Raw genomic sequence first — 17,483 nt, 5'->3', positions numbered from 1 at the left:
ATTATAGAATAATCATAGAATGCTTTGGGTTGGAAGGGGCCTTAAGATCATCCACTTCCAACCCCCTGCCATGGACACTTCCAGGGATTCAGGGACAGCCACAGCTTCTCTGTGCCGAGGTCTCACCACCCTCACAGGGAAGGATTTCTTCTGGACATCTAACCTAAATTTCCCTTCTTTCTGTTTGAAGCCAATCCCCCTTGTCCTGTCACTCCAGTTCCTGATGAACAGTCCTTCTCCAGCTTCCCTGTAGCCCCTTCAGATGCTGGCAGCTGCTGTGAGGTCTCCACACAACCTTCTCTTCTCCAGCCACAGCTTTCTCACCCTGTCTCCATAAGGAAGGGGCTCATTTCATCCATGTCCACACTCTCAGCCTTCTCCTGCTTTTTCCTTTTTCAGCCTTTCATGGGGGACAACTACTGTGACTCCATCAACAACAGAGCCTTCTGCAACTATGATGGTGGGGACTGCTGTGCCTCAACAGTCAAAACCAAAAAGGTAGGGATGCCCCTTCCTCTTTTCATGGGAATTCCTTGTCGAGTGCTGCTTTGTGTCTGGAAAAAGATTATTTTTGCTCTAATAAGGGAGGTCCAAATAAGGAAGGACCTTCAGCCTTCTTGAGCTCAGCTCACCATAGGCACTGAGTTCTTACTGGTTTATTTATCATCCTCAATGCTCCAAAGGGAAACTAAAGGTTAGGAGCCATTAGGAAAAGAAGAGAGAGTAAAAAGAAAGCATCATTGTGGATCTGTTCTTTGATCCATGTGTACCCACATGTACCTGGCTTGCTGCTGGCTGTCCCATCCCAGAGTGGGACAGAGAAGGATGTGGAGCAGGGCAACAGGCCTGGGGGGAAATGTCAAATATTTTCTGCACAGAGACCACATAGACCAGAGCCTTGCAAAAAGTGACAAGTTAATGACACAGATCTAAAAAATCATTATTTAAGGTAGGGAGAATGCTTAGGAAAGTAAAATCCACCAGTTTTTATCACTCAGCAATGAGGGGGTGAAGTGGTAATTTCCTGGAAGGAGGATCCAAACAGATGAAAGAACATCCTTATTGGCACAGTGTGTGTTTGAGTAATAGGATGTGTTGCCACAGAGTATTATTAAGAACAAAAATATATTTGAAGTCAAAAAAAGAACAGACTAATTTGTGGAGCTTTGCTCCATCAGTGACTCTTAGACACTGTGATCTGGATGCAGTTTCTGGCTGAGGAATATTTGAACCCTTGACTGCTTGAGCCTGGGGAAGGGTCGCTCCACACACATCCCCCTTTTTTATGCTTCTTTAACACACATTTCTGGCCACTGACAGAGGCAATGACTGGAGTGATAGAGGTTGTGGCTTGGAGCACTACAACATTTTATAGGTTTCTAACCAGGAGGTATTTAGAACTAGTTTCCCCTCAAAAAAGAAAGCAAATTTTAGCCTGTGCCAGGTAAATATTTTACCTTATCATCAAGATTTGAGTGTAGAATGGAATGAAAAATCCAGCTACATTAAGATTCCGGTACATATTAATAAATAATAAAACCCAAGGGGACTTGGCTCAGCGTATGGCACCATCCATGTCACCCAGCTGAGGAAGGAGGTCCTCTCTGCAGGGGAGCCTGCTTTGGCTTGAGGCTTCTTTTCCTTGGTTCAGCATTGTGGGCTCTCTCTGGTCCCCCTGGGAACACGGGGAAGGGAGATGGACATGCCCTGGCAAGTGGAAGGAGTTAAGTTCTCCTCTGGGGAAAATGCAGGGAAAGAGGTGGTTTCCCTAGCTGTGGTCTTTTTGGACAAATGTTCCCCTGCATCGTGGTGTTTCTTTTAAAAGAAGTCCTGGGAGCCAAGTGCAGGGAAGCCCAGGCAGGGGAGCTCCTCTGTTCCACACGGGTGGAGTAGGGCATGGAGAGCCCAAACAGGGCTCCCTGGTGAAACAGCCACTGAAGAGGTGAGCAGGATGACAGACAGTGGCTCATCTTCAGTTGTCTCCAAGAAGAGATTCCTATCTCTGGCTGATTTTCCACCTCCTAGGAAGGAGCAGCCCAACAGCAGCACAGCTTGCTCGCTGACCTCCCACCAGCCGGGAGGGCAGAGCTGGAAGTGCCCGGTAGCTCAGCATGGTGTAGGTCTTCTCCTCCCAAAACAGCCTGCCTGGGAAACTTTATCTCACTGCCTGCAGGCTGGAGAGCAGGCGATGAAAAATCCCAAGCGGTGTCAGAGGAACAAAAGCGAGGTCCCTGGGAGGGGACCGACCCAAACCAGCCCCATCAAGACAGGAGCTAAGGGCATGGCTGAAACACAAGGGATGTGAGAGCTGAATTGAGGGGGGAAGGGATAGGATTAAGGTTTGGGAGCAGAATTTATTGCTGGGCAGGGAGTTGAGACAGAGTGGGATCTGCACAGAGTTGTGAACACTTACCAGCCAGGCGACTCACGCTCAAAATATCTGCTGCTTCCCTGCCACCCAGAAACCAAGTGACCTCCCAAGGAGGGGAAGCACTTTGTAGCCCACTGGGTTACTGTTTTCTGTGCTAAAACTGCTCGATACAAAGGGCAAATGGTCAGAGACAGACAGCTGGTCACACGTCTGATGGATTTTCCCCGTGGAGGGGGAGGTTTTGTAGCTGTTTGGAGTTAAGTCTGCTTTCACAGACTTCACTGGGAACTGGATTGTTGTGACTGGGGGAATTAGACTTGCCCTACCTGGCAATTTAGAATGCTCCATCCTAGAGATCACACAGTTTCAGGGCTGAGACACAGAGTCCATCACATCTCTGGCATGCATTCGGCTTCCAGACTCTCCTCCTCTCTCCCAAAACACCAACAACATTCCAGGAGCTGAACAAGATGCCTGGGAGAAGTGAGAAAAACCACCTTCTCCTTCGATCTTCCACACTAAAAGCAAGATGCTAAGTCACAGTTTATTACATTTATAGGGTAAAAGGGGGAATAATAACCCAGCCAGGGGGGCTGTGGGGTCAGAGTCAAGCAGGCAGCGGGAGAACCTCGCTCCTGCAAAGTGGCTGCCGACACCTGCAGCAGCAGCCGTGGGGCCGTGGGGCTTGGCTCTCCCAGTTATTTTCCCATCTGAGGCCTTTGACTGAGACCAGATTTCAGGCCAGGCTGTTCAAATACAGCCCTCCCTTTGAAGAGGTTTATGAGTGGAGCGTTACAGGAGATATTCCAAAGGGAAAAACAATGAAAGGTGAGAGAAAAGGGAGCTGAATAAAAATACTCCGCATACCAAATCCTTCCAGCACAGTTTGCCACCTACTTAAAAAGGCACAGTTTTAAAATACACATTGGGTGTAAAAGCCAAAAACCTGGAGGAGACATAGGGAGGGGCGAGTCCAGCTCTGTTAATTCCAATACCAGATGAGGATGTATTTTCATACGGTTGTAGAGAGAGCGAGACACATGAAAGAGACTGCTTTGCTCCTTTTCTTTCAGGGTTACATACTATGTGGCAGATGTGTCAGTCTTTTAAAGCCCCTGCAAGTTTACCCATAAATGTCCAACATTTATGCAACACCTGTTTTTCTCCCAAAATGTCACAGGACATTTTAAAAGCTTTAGATTTATCATCTTTTCCCTGCAGCAGCCATTGCTGAGGTGACACATGGTTCACATTTAAGAGAACATAGCAACTCCACACATTATTTTGGGAAAGGGCTGAAGATTAACATTGCACCATGTGAAGATTCAGGAGTTAACAGTTGAGTAAGAGCTGGCTTCAGATCTTTAGTGTCCGCAAACTGTCAAGACTTAAGTTTCACTGCAGTCCCACTACCCTCCCAAACACACTTTCGGCTGCACACGGTGCTGTGAACAGGCTGCCTAAAAGCAAAATGCTTCAACCCAAATTCACTTTAATTCTGAGCCCTCTTACTTAATGTGAGATTTTGCATGCTCCCGTTTTGTTGCCGTGAAAATGCACAAGGGACTTCCATGTTTATCCCATGTTTTCCCGTTGCATTTGAGCATCAGCAGTGAATGACCTTGTGGATTCCATCAGCGAGCGAGGAATGGAGCAGTGTGACTTATCTGACCAAGCACCGACTAATCAGCACTGCTGCTTAGATAGGAAATAATGAGTATTTGCCCTGCACTGTTCACAATCAGGCTGGAGAGCTTAAAAGAAATCATTAAAGGCCTCTTTTGAATGCAACAAGCGGCAACGAATAAATTCAGTCATAATCTGGGCATAAATTCGAGGCAAGTGCAGTCAGAAAGCAGGAAAAAGAGACATTCATCAGCTTAATTATTTGTTGTGCGCTAATTGATGAGCGTCGCCCTGCAGCGGGCGAGAAGCCAGGGCTGGCACAGGGACGAGTGCCACCCAAGGAAGCAAGGACACGGGCAGGCTGTGCGGGGAGCAGGGGGCTGATGGCAGATCTGCTGCTGGGGCAGAGGACGGGGCCGTGCTGCTCACAGCTTGCCCTGTGCATGACCCAGGAGCAGCTTTGAGAGACAGGAAGGCCATTGCCGGCCAACCTCCAAGGGAGAGAAAGCTTCTGTTGTGTATCTGGAGGGGATAAAGTCTTCCGTGAAGGACAAAGCAAAATCCCATCTCCTTTTAATCTTCCTCCCCTCCTGACCCAGCACAGGTTGCCAGCTCCCTTCTGCCTGGCTGCTCTAGGAAGCTGCTTCTCGCTTTGTATCCTGCTGCAGATAAAAGAAGACACTATTTTCTAAAACATTACATACGTGACGCTGCCAAAGTGAGGGAAGTAAATAACCTGGGCATAACTGGCTGTCTCTGGGCTCTTGGCCACCTGCGAGGAGCTCGTGGGGTGTGCAGCACTGCTGGGAGAGGCTCTGGCTGTTTCCTCTGATTCATTTCAGGAAATCTTCTCTCCAGTAACTGTCTCCTCCACTTCTTTTCTTCCCCTTCCCTTTTATAAGTTTTCCCTAGACAAGGCTGTCTAGAAAAGGCCTCGCAGAAATCAGAAAAGTCTTTCTTTAGGCTCTGCTTACGTACTTTGTTCCAGACTCAGATCGCAGATTTGCCTAGTTGAAGGTCCTTCAGTCTGGTCCCTGTGGATTTAAATACACTGAATTTACTGTTTTAAAATTCCCTCAACTTCAGCCATTTGTAAGGGTGAACTTCCATGTGTCTTTCCTGTCTGCCTTTCCTTTTTGTTGCAGAAGGGCTAAACCTACAGCTCCCATGAGAAAAACCTGCCTCACTCAGCTATCACTCAGGTTTTCCTTCAACTGCTTTGCCCCATAGCACTTGGTAAAAAAAGAGAAAAATTGTCTTGTCCCTTCAGCCTCTTGACATTTCTGTCCAACACCTTGGAGAGGAAAACCAGCAAGTGCCTCGGCGGAAAACAAATGAGGACTTGTGGTAGATAGAGGGCCGTGTGGGATTCATCCAAAGCCTTGCTTATCTAAAAGATAGGCGAGTTATCAAAACCTCTTCAGAGACTTTATGGCCGAGAATTCAAGGCCTAAAGAAAGGAACTTTGAACTGAGGGGCTGCTGCTGGCTCCAGCAGGGATTTCCAAAGGCTGTCCCTGTCTCCCCAGGAAGGGGGGGATGTGTCTGCACTCCTACGCCTAAGCCAACAGAAATAACCACTTCTCGGTATCTTGGAGAAATAAGCACCTTCTCCCAGCTCTCTGACTGCAACACAGACCTGTCTTAGGGAATCTCAGATCTTTCTCCACTGTCACAACATGGTTTTGAGGCAGTTGGTGCCATTAGAAGCTTAAGCGACCACCCCAGCTGAGGAAATTCTGTTTATCCAGAAGAACTGATGCTCCTGCCACGATGCTGCTCCCAACTCCTTTCCTGTCCCCAGCTGGGTGTGTTTGTCAGCTCTATAATTAGCCAGGGAGATACAGTGAATGGTGGGTGAACAGGGAGGAAGGCTGCAATGCTGAGTGTTGCTTCATGCCTCTGGAAGCGGCTGAGCGCTCCAAGCACGCGGGTTCTCCCCGACGTGTGGGTGAACTCACTTCCCCACCAGCCCTCGGTCACAGGCTCAGTGGCTGTAGCTGTTTGCCATGTGACAGGAGCGTTTCCAGTCAGGGTTGGTTGGGATGGGAGCTTATTTTGGGGCTCAGAGCTTGGTTTCATAATCCTTCAGGGAGGCTTTCCAGGCGTCGATAAATTAAAAGCAGTGATGGTAGTAGCACATGTTGCCTATCCTGAGAGAACTGTTCTTGGCTTCAAGGGACGTGGGGCTTCCCACAACATACGGCATTCCCAGGGGATGTGCTGGTGGAGGGTGTTTGCTTTGCTATCCGACCTCACTTCATTAGCAAGTGTTACAAAAAACAGCGAACAAACCTTCCCTGCTCCACCGCCAGCTATTTGGCCTCTGGGTGGTCTGGCTCCTATTAAATCTTTGGTGATTATTTAGACTAATTACATTCATGTTTGCACAATCAGTAGCACGAGAGTAGGAAGCACAGCTGATTGCTGAGCAACTGAGCTTCGTGTGGTTTGGCAAACGGGCTCCCTCGCTCTGCTCCGCGGCAGGCGGGGATGCGGGATCCATGCGGGCTGGGCTTTCCCGGGAATCCCTGCTGGCTTTGGGCCATTCTGCTCCCACTGGTTCTGGTGAGGCTGCTCCTGATTCGCACACGATGGAGAGAGCAGAGCATCTGTTGGGTTCAGCTGAGCTACATCTTGATACACCATGGTTGCTGGTTTCACTGGGGGAAAGTTCAGTTATGGTGGGGTAGTTAACAAAAATTCAAGCTTTTAGAACTGCATACGTTGCATGGAGAGCAGCTTAGTCTTCCCAGGCCCTCTAGAGCAGTGCCCTAGGTGTGAGCCCACATACTAGTGCCCAGAGCTAAAAGGGGGCTCACTCTTGCTGTGTTATCTCAAACTGGTGACCTCAATGCTGAAAACCACTGGGAAGACCCTTCCAAGATGCTTTTTTATCCCACAAGGGCCTTGTCAGGGAACAGCATACTCCCTGGTGTTTGAGCTGGGAGGCTCTGGGGAGGCACAGGACTGTGACACTCAGCACAGGCTGCCACACTTATCTCCCAGGCCACACTGCCTGCCGAGGCTCTGCCTGCAGCAGGGCCTCCACAGCCCCAGTGAGGCCTGTCTGGGAGATTTCGCAAACACTTTGGGGCTGAAATCTAACAACAGCCTGTTTCCCAACACTTTGCAGCCCTCCTCCCCTGCTTCCCCCTCCCTGGGCCCGATCCTGCCTGCCCTGGTGAGCCGACCCCAGGCACAGGCAGGAGGCAGAGCCAGGTCAGCCTGATACCAGACTCTGTGAGGGACAAGCTCACAGCCTTTGCAGAGCTGTTTTCCATCCCTCCCTGTGCCTGTCTGGGATTTCTCCTGTCAACATTCCCACCAGTTCCCTATAGACTGGCCTTTCTCAGCAGGGATCTGCCTTGGGATGTCACCAGCCTCTTCAGATAGGTTCATGTAGCAAGGAGTTATGACCTCTCACTCGTTCCATGACCTGCATCCTGATTCTGCACTGCTCTGTTGCATCGTTTTCTTTGTTCCCACAGTTGGGAGCATGGCATCCAGGACAAATCCAGTCCTGTTTCTAAGAGGCAGCTTGGGTTTTATCCAATGTCTCATCACTCAGTGTGGGAAAGGATGCTTAATGCTTTGGTGGAGAAGGAAGTCTGAGGTCATGCACAGTGCAGTGATGGTGGTGAGTTGGTCGAGGTTTTTTGGATCTCCTGTCAGTTACACCTGGGTGTCTGTGCCAGCCTCCTGCCCATCCTATAAGCCCACACCTGCTGCCCTTGCTCCACAAGGTTCAGAGCAGGATGTGTCATGTCCTGCACACTCCAGGTGATGGGAATGATGGAGGTGGTGTTTCTTTTCTCTCGATGATGGATAGTCTGTGGTCCGGTGTGGTTCTGGTGTGACTCACATTCCCCTGAGCACTGTTGATCCAGTGCCATGACTGTTCTGGATCATCTCCAAGTGCTGTGTGTGTAGGTGTGTGGAGCTGTGTTCTTCACTTATGTCTTTTTCATCCTATTTTAGCTGGTCTGAGCATACAATAATTTGCATTACTTCATCAGGTGTCCAAAACAGGCCCTAAGCTTAATTTTTAGCTTTTTGTTCTCGCCCTCCTATACATTTTCCATGTTTTCTGCATGGGGAGATGGATGTAGGTGAAATGCAGGGCTTGGAGTGTTGAAGGAAGAGGAGCTGACTCCTCACTCCTGGCTCTACAATGGGTCTATCTGGAAATTTCAATGCAGGTCGTGTACTCTGGTAATGAGTTGGGCTTTCACAGACCTGTTTAAAAAGAAAAGAGGTAGTTAATCTTGGAGTATGTATATCTGGGCTCCACACCTAAATGGGCTATCATTCAGTGAAAGGCTCAGCATTTATTATTTCTAGCACATCCAGCAGCTCTATTTCATGGCTGTGTACTCCAGGGGCTGTCACTGTGTGAGCCCAAGGCAACAGACAGTCCTTCTTCTAAGGGGCTTTACAGTTTCTCTGAGCTGGGTACTCCAGACAGTCCCAGAAGATTCTGTGTGTGGGTTAGATTCCCTAAATACCTATGGAAATCAGGTCCTTGGGGAAGTCAAATGTGTATTTGTTGTAAATGTTGTTTAAAGTGGAAAACCCTGTATTACTGCTAAGTTTTTGGAGAATTTTGTCATGTCTAATATGACAGTGGCTGTGCTCATTACCCATAGAAATCTCTGCCTTTTCACATAATAGAAAACTGATCTCTGGAGCTCACTGCCATAAGACAAAACAATTCATCTATCTGGACAATAGCACTGTAAAAATCGAATTGCATAAAAAGCCTTCATAAGGGACATAAAGTGAGTAAGACTGATCTGATCAGGAAGAAACCCTCCTCCATCAGGCTACCCACTGCTGGAAACTGCTGCCGAGCCACGAAGCTGTGTGCTCTGGGGGCCACAGCTCTGCCTCAGAGAAAGCTTCTGCTCCTCTGTCCGTGACCACTACTGGGAGACAATAAACAGCCAGACATTTCTTCTCTAGGGGCTGCATCTCCCCAGGAACTGGCTGTAATGCAGCAGCAATCCAGTCTCCTATGTGCACCTTTCCAGGTTGCTTCAGGGCTGAGCACAGCTTGTGATAAAGCAAAGAGGAAAATGAGGGATTCACCAGGAGAAATGGGAGGAGAGGGAATGAAGGAGGTAGAGCACTTATGGCAACATCAAACTCATGCCAGTTTGGGTGTCTAAGGCTGCTGTTTCAGCACAGAGGAGGTGAGGGGAATGTGAGCTGGTGGTTTGGAGGCAGAGCCATGCAGGGCTCTCTCTCCTGGCTCTGATGTTCCTGCAGGTGAAATGGGAGCATGTTTGGGATCTCCATGCCTGCAGCACATCCCACTTAAGCCTGGACAGCAGCAGAGACAAAGTGCAGTAGGCTGTCACCACTAATTTCAGACACTTTACTGAAATGCCTGAATTGGGTGTGTGGTTGACCTGTGTTCAGTGCAAAGTGTGGATCCACCTTCCCTGTCTCTCCTCTGAATGAAGAGGCCACTTAATCGCCTCTGTCAGCTTGTTACAGGCAAACAGGGAATCCAGGCCAGGGAGAGGAAAAAGCTTGATGAAGACAAATGAAAGAATCAGGTTCCGAGGTCTCGCCTCCAACCAGTAGCTTCATTGTACAACAGGGAGGATTTCTTAAGTCAAAATCATTGCCAAATCCAGATTGAACTGAATGATTCAGGATTAAAAAAAATAGGGGAAAACTCCAGGCGTACTTAAATGTTTTGTTTGAGCATTTTCTAAGTGAAACAAGTTTTTATTTCAAGACATAACTTTTGCTGTGAAATAGCCTTTTTTATTTGTTTGTCTTGAAGGGAAAGGTCAAACCTGAAATGTAGCAGATAATCTAAACCAAAATGTTTCCTTCTACACTGAACAGAAAAACTCAATTTTTATTTTGCATGTATCTTTTCTTTTTCCTTTCCAGTATTTTAATTCAGTCATTAAACAATCCATCCTCAGCCTCCTCCCCAAGCCCCATTGTTTGCAGATTTCTCTGTGTTCCTATCTAAGAATATTCATAACACCGTGATATGAGACAATCCTGCTTGGGCTGGCTTCTGTTGGATCAAGTGACCCTCAAGCTCCTACTGTTTTCTGCAGTTTATAAACTTATTTAGTTGCCAGTTATTTGGGTTCATTTGCTTTTAACTTTTTGGACTCTTTCTTCTCTTTGCAATCTCCATATTTGCGCAATTGTAGATTCTGATTATTCACTGGTTATTTAGTTCGTAAGTCACCAAGGACATGGCTTGATGAGGAGTCATCACCCTATTCCACCTGGAGGGTCAGGTCTTCTGTGAATGGAGTCAAAAACAAGGGGAAGAGGCTCTCTAAGCCCTGATTTGGTGATGAGCATTGGCTATTTAGTGTCTCTGTCAGCATGTCCCTGCCTTAGGCTCCCCAGTTGTGAAACAAAGCTCCACACCCCTCCTTCCCAAATTGTGTGCGTCAGGAGAAAGGCATCCTGGAGAGGGACAGGCAGGGACTCGTGTGGAAGGTCTAGGTGGAGATGACAGCACAATGCTGGGTCCACATTCCCAGATGTGCTGTGGGTGATGCACAGGGAACAGGCAGACTCAGGAGTCATAGCCTGGAGAAAAGAGTTTGTGAAAGGGAGAGTGAACGTGTGGCAGCAGAGCCGGGGGGAGCAGACGGAGCACACACACAGCCCTCGCTGGGAACGTTGGAACAGGTTGTGACACTGCCTCTGAAGGAGTGTAAAGGAGGGGAATGAGGTCATTTGCTCAGTCTGTGCAGATGGGAGAAATTCTCGGGAATTCACTTCAGGGCAAGTGAGACGCTTGTCCCACTGCCACCCCCTTTTCTGCAGGTGAATACTGTGGTGCAAGAGGCCCAAATCAGCTTTCAGTGGCCAGGCATCGCAGGCTATTGTTTCAGCTCCTTCCCACGCTTCTCCAGAGGGGTCACAGAGAGATAACAGATGGTGAATGCAGCCGTCCCCCACTGCATTCCTTTGCTGTGCCTCAGTGCCCGTTGGCTGCATCTCCTGACCTCAGACACAAGAGGTGTTCAGAGAAGTCTCTGCTGGACTTCACTGATCTGTGAGACAGTGCTTGGTTCTGCTCCTGAGGAATTGAACCCAAGAACATTCATAATTAAGTGCACAAATGGACTTAAGTAAAGCAGCAGCACCCAAACCACAGGGCCTTGGGAGCCTCAGTGCAGCAGCAGCTCAGCACTAACATAAATCACTGTAAAAAATAACATAGTTGAAGATTGCAGCTGATCTCTAAAGATTTCACCACAGAGGTCTTTTTTGTTCTCCACGCTGCTGTAGGTGTGTTCCTTCCTTCATGCCTTTGTGTTTTTGGCTTCCTTCCCAGGTGACACCATTTCCTATGTCCTGTGACCTACAAGGAGAGTGTGCTTGCCGGGACCCCAACGCCCAAGAGCACAACCAGAAAGACCTCCGTGGCTTCAGTCTTGGGTAATGCCAAGTGACGTGGAAAGGAGGACCACACTGCTCAAGGCAGGCTAGGAGAGACACCACATCCCTTTTGGTATCGTTTTTAACATTTAGCTGCTTAACTGGATGGCATTTCTGCACCAGGGACCCTTAGAATTCAACCAGTCTGCCTTTAATTTTTGTCCAAGGAGAACTCAAAGTAGGGGTTTATGTATTAATTATATCTCAAATAGTGATGACAAGAAACAAACAACCAAGAGTCAAGTCGAGATGACTTTCATGTATCAAAACAGCATGTTATGCCCATCTAATTTGAACAGTTCATATCTAGATTCAAGGCGAGGAACAAACTATTTATGTACACATATTTATAGAAATAAGTAGAGAAAGAGAGAGAGAAAGAGTGAGAGATTATGATCAACGCAAAAACACTTTCCCCTCCCCAGCACTCACAACTCGGACCGTTCATGGAAGAGGCTGAGCTCTTGGAGGACTCCAAGCTGAGCCTTTTCTGATGCTGAATGCCAAGGTATCGCATGCTCGGGGCACTGTGGTTGGGGTGGGATCTCCACAGGGCTGGGCCTCTTGGCAAGTGACTTGCCAGGCGCCCAGCCAGCTCGAGATGTGGGATGCGTCTGCTCCTCACAGGAATGCTACTTCCAGCCAGGGAGCTCAGCAGACTGCAGTGGCCTTTCTGTACAGCTCCTCCTTCTCCCCCTGCCCTCAAAGAGCCAACAAAAAGCCCTGTTGTAGCCTGCAGGGCTTCTGGGACGTTCCTGTGTGGAGCTGGGCAGGTGGTCCCATGGTGGAGTCAGGGAGTGGGGAGTCTAAGGACTGGCATTGAGGAACATGGCTGATAGCTTCCGAGGAGCAGAGAGGGGAACTCGCGCCCGCCCTTGTCATTTGAGCATGTCTGCTGCTGCTACTCCTGCTGCTATGTCCCATACAAATAGTTTCCTTACTGTGTCAGGACAGGGTGAAAAACAACCCCATGCAACCAAACAATCTGCCTTAAAGCTTACCTACAACCTGCCTTTCAAACCCTCTGGTCTCTTCCTCAGCATTGGGGCAAGAAAACAGGACACCAGCCAGCCAGCCAAAGGAATCTGCTTTCTGGTCTCCACCGTGCCAAGTGGCTCTCTAGGCCTCCTCCACCCCACTCTTATGGTGGTCTGTATCTGACAACCGCTTCATGCTCCTGTTTTCTTGGGAGAGGGGAAGAGGAGGAGGAGACACCTGCCATGAGGAAAGGCCCGCAGGAGACAGTATTAGACTTTTGGCCATATTTGTTAGTATTAAGCTGCCAGGCCAGTGGGTCAGACACTTGGGATAGACGAGGAGCTTAGCTGCTTGTAATCTTTCAGAAAGAAGGGCATTAGCTGCAGCAGACCTCACACTTCCCTGTCATCCTCCTACTTCAGCCCAGAGTGGAACATGTGCCAGACCCTCGGTGATTCCCTTCCTCACGGGGTTCATTACACTGAGTCACTGAGATACCCAGGGCATCCAATGCTGCTGCTGCTGCTGCTGCTGCAGCCCATCCCAGGGAAATCCCAGAGGTCTTTCTAGTGTGGCTTGGGCATGTGTCTGCTGCTTCAAGCTCCTGCTAGGAAGGACACACATCCAAAAGAGCATCCTTCCCAGTGTTAAGTTTGCTTGTTCCTCGGGACTGTCCTGACTTGTACAATCTACTAGGTAAAGACAGAAAGGTTTTTTCTAACTCCTGCTTGATTGAACATTTAGGCACTGGAGCAAGGCAGAATGGTAAGGGGAGGGGTCATTTAGCTCATGGGGATGGATGTAAAAATGGTTTGGAGAACTAGAAATGGAAAACTGATAGAGCAGTAGGTGCAAGGAACCAGGTTCTTGTTACCCACTGTTGGGGTTGTTTCTATTGGAATAAACCAGAGATGAATCTCAAGAACTAAAGTAGAGGCCTGGAGAGGTGATAGTCGTTAAGAAGGTGAGGAGCTCTCTGTTGTGAAGCTCCAGCTGTTCCTAGAGAAGGCCTGGCCATGGGAGATGTGTGGATGGCTCTGTCCTCTCTGTGCAGAGATGTAGTGGAAAGGGAGGTGCAGTGGGATCAGGGTTCCTTCCATGGAGTTAGACTGAGCATCCTTCAGCTTAGAGAGCAGTGGCATAAGCTTCCACTTTTGCCCCTTGCCTTCTAACTAATATGGGAAGTAAATAACTGTGCAAAGGTTGCTGCTTCCTTCTGCTCCCTTTGCCCTCCCCTGTTCTGTTGGCAGTTTGTTTATGTGCCACCCATCCTTCCAGAAAAGCTCACAAACCCAAAAGCCTTTCAGACTGACAACACATCATGTCCTCAGTGCCTGAGGCATCTCGGCATGATTCCCCCTCTCCATCGCACCCGGGTTTCATCCCAGCAGGGTGAAACTCAGTTCAGCTCCTGAGTGCATCCTGAAAATGCCCTTCCCAGTGTGGAGCTCAGCATGGAGGAGATTTCCCATCTGCTTTTCCCACTTGGACAGTGCCCAGGAGAGACAGGTCTGTACAGACATTATTGCCACTTGCTGCTGTGGGCTCGCAGGAGCTCAAGGCCAGCTGAGCCCCTCTGGCCAGCCAGGACCTGCCCCTGCTTACTGAGCTAGAGACCTCAGCTCAAGGGAGACGGTGGCTTCTCACCAGCACAGCCTCACTCCTCAGCTTCCCTCCTGCAGTCCTGGTGTGCCCCAACTCCCTTTCCCACGGGAAGGCTTTCCATGCTGCTATTTGATTTTTTTTTTTCTAACTGCCACATTGGCACTGTCCATCTCCTCCAGAAGGGCTGACAGGATCAGGAGTAGAAAAAGTTCTGCCCTGAGTCATGTTAAATCCAATGGCTTTTTTTTTTTTTCCATTGGGGCAAATCCCCTCTACATTCCAGGTGCTTTACCAAGCACCCAGAGGGATGCTGAGAGGGGAGCCATGGGGAATGGCCACCTGCTCAGCTCTTGTCCCCTGTGCTCCCAACCTTGGGCAAGGCCAGCTGAATCCTTGGGTCATCTATCACTGTATGGGCCTCAACTGCCCAGTGGAGTCCTAGGAAAGACCCTCCCTGACTGTGGTGGCTGTTGGGTGGAAGGTGAGAGGGACACCACCCACCACCTCCACCCACTGAGCTGGCAGCGTAGGACAACATCAAACCACAAGTTTGGGGGAGGAGAAGAGGGTGCTCATGCTGGTGAAATTTAGCTGCTCATGAAGTCCAGTTCACATTAGTGCCAAGATCTTCTCTGTCACAGATAGTGAGCCAGGGCTGCACCTTATGTGGGGCCACCAGGCTGTGGGGGATGTCCATGGCCAGCAGGAGGGAAAGCTGGAGCAGAAAGCGGTGAATGGTGCACGGTGGGGTGGGAAACTCCAATCAGCTGCTACCCCTCTCCCTCCCCACCCTCTAGCAGACAGGCTGAGCTGGTGTCCTCCTGCTTTTCTTGCATCTTCCTCTGTCACCCCCAGGCTGAGAAAGGAGGATGGCACCAGAGGATTCTTGGAATCGGGTTCCAGCTACCTCCCTTCCGGTTTCGGTTTCACTTGGTTGTAACTGTCGGTTTGTTCTAGGTTTTACCTGTGTCTAAGAAAAAAAAAAAAAAGGGAAAAAAAAAAGAGAGAGATAAAAGAAAGCCCCATAGCCAACAAAAGTTTCTTGCTGCAAGTGATTCAAGTGGGGGAAAAAAAGAAATAACATGTGAGGCTTTACAGAGAGGAATAGGAGAGAAAAAAAGAAAACAACAAAACCCCATAAAAAATGGAGAAAAGAAAAAGAAAAGAAAACCCGCATATTCCAAATCCAAGAAGAGCAAAGCCTATTTTTGTGTGTTTGAAAGGAAAACACCGATTCTGCCAGCTGAGTAGAGAGCTAGATACTGAGTGTAGATTTCCCTAGAAGTACCGTGAGGTTTTATAACATTGTCTGGTTTTGTTTTCCTCGTGCGTTGTGATAGGTCCAGGAACTAAGGCTAAGGGGTTATCCCCTGGTATATTGTTGTTTGTGGGGGGAGGGAGGGGGCAGAGTTTGGCTTTTTTTTTTTTCCAGATTATTTTTTTAAGTGTGTATTTGTGCTTATTTTTACGTTATCCAACTGTACATACACATTTAACCAGTATTTCACTGTGCTCTAATTACTGCACTCAGAAGCACTGCACAGTCTGAATCCCGGAGAGCTGCGAGAGACTGGGAGTGAAGGGGGAAGGATAAAGCTGCTACCTGAGCAGACAGGTGATTCCCATTTTGGGGAAGCGGGGTGCTGACCACCCCCTTCCCACACTCCAGCCCGTTGTGCCCATTCAAGGCCGAGCTAGAAGACAGGAGGGGATGGGGTGAAGTCAGCCGAGGCTGGGATGCTCAGGGGGGTTTCAGAGCTGGAAGTTTGGCCTTTGAACTGTTTTGGATGCCATGGAAATTCCCAGCCTTTCGGCAGCATTTTGCCCTCCCCTGCCCAATCCCTGGAGGCTCCAGTGAGAGTTGATGGGCATGTTGGTATCACTGGGAGAGGACCACATGACCGGCAGAGATACACTCTAGGTATCTCTAGATATCTTCATGGTTGTGGGCCCTGTTTTGGTCTCAGTGGTGCAGCTGAGCCGATTTGTTTTACATTTTTTACATGTTACCCCATCCTCTGGGGAAGGCCATCTCCCTGCTGAGGGTGCAGCAGCACTCCTGCCTCCAGGTGACCTTATATGCTGGGCACACTGAAGCCCCCAGAACTGTCCCATTTCCCTGCAAGACCTTGACCACTGAGTTCAGTGGGAGCATGAGCAGAACATCAGCAGGAGCAGGTCCAGGTGGCCCAAGATACATTTCCTTGGAGCTACAGTCAATTTGGGCAACAGGGATTTGGTGTTGGGCTGTTCCTGCCACCTGGGGGGTTCAAACCCCCATGTTCCTTTCAGCAGGAGAAAAGTGAGGCTTAATGTTTTGTTTCTGTCTTCGTTTGGCAAACTGAGTTTTCCGCTTTTCACCGGATCTACACATCCAAGATTCATTGAGAATGAGAATCACTTCCTCTGAGGCCACACTCAAGAGCTTGGGTTGGCTTCAGGCGTTTGATGAGGAGTATGGTGCTACTAGTTGGTGGTTTTAGTCCTGTTGGGTCGAGATGCGGAGCTAATGAGTCCAAGATTTCTTTGGTTCCCATTCTGGCTTAGTTTTTAGTCTTTTGGTTTTTCCTTCTTTTGGTGAGGCCACCTTCAGCCACCAGTTTCCATCTTCTGAGTGCAAAGAACCAGGGCTTTAATGAAACATTTCACCAGCAATTCAAGAGGGAATTGGAACCGTTGCGGAGTTTGCATTGTACGGCCTCTGTAATTACGTACCTGTCTGCAGATGAGAGGCTGAATTTTGCTCCCATCGAGTCAACACAGGTTTTAATTGTTGACTTCACTGGGAGCAGGATTGAGCCGTACTATATATATATAAATATATATATAAATATATATATGATATATATATAATATTACATGTGTAATATTATATATATATCAGTGTAATATTTACAAATAAAACTGTGATCTCGTCTAGAGAAAAATGTATTCATATTACCAACTGCTCTTCCATATTTATGTATCATATTGTATCTTTTTATTATAATTATTATGATTATTATGGTTATTATTATTGTTATTATTATTATGGAATCTTTCTTGGCACCTTTTGGAAGCCACGTCAACCAATACTCCAATGAAGTGCTGAGGATCTATTTTCACAAGAATTCTACTGGTCTACTGTATAAAAGAGAAAAGAAAAAAAAAAAAAAAGAAACAAGCAAGATACAGTTCAACCCTTAATTCTGTACCTCACGCCTGTACGTTTGCTGCTCCAATTTTGGGTTTTATTTTGCGTTCGTTTGTTTTTAACGGATCTAATTTAAGTCTCCAAGCAATATATAAAGATGTAAATAGTAAAGCTTATTTATTAAGATTGTCATCTTTTTTAATTTATATTTACACAATTGTTCATCTAATTTATTTTTTTTTCAATACAGTTTTTAACAGTTGTCCTTTTTTTGGTTCATGATGTTTTTAAAATCATTTTCACAGAATTTCTTTATACAGCTTTTTCTCTTTCTTTG

At 48.0% G+C, this 17,483-nt stretch overlaps 1 protein-coding gene across 1 annotated transcript in view; it reads left to right on the top strand.

The window, feature by feature from the left end:
- The window catches only part of PAPPA (pappalysin 1), a 180,306-nt gene extending 163,137 nt beyond the window's left edge, over positions 1–17,169 (top strand). The window contains exons 21-22 of the mRNA XM_010397645.4: positions 400–498; positions 11,327–17,169. Coding sequence (XP_010395947.2) covers positions 400–498; positions 11,327–11,434 — 207 coding nt within the window. The 3' untranslated portion in view covers positions 11,435–17,169. The remainder of the gene's footprint in view (positions 1–399; positions 499–11,326) is intronic.
- Positions 17,170–17,483: the final 314 nt, after the last annotated feature.

This window comes from Corvus cornix, chromosome 17, assembly GCF_000738735.6.
Source record: "Corvus cornix cornix isolate S_Up_H32 chromosome 17, ASM73873v5, whole genome shotgun sequence".
In the NCBI taxonomy this organism is placed as follows: Eukaryota; Metazoa; Chordata; class Aves; order Passeriformes; family Corvidae; genus Corvus; species Corvus cornix.
The sequence above is the reverse complement of the archived record's forward strand: the minus strand, read 5'-3'. Positions and strand labels throughout refer to the sequence as shown.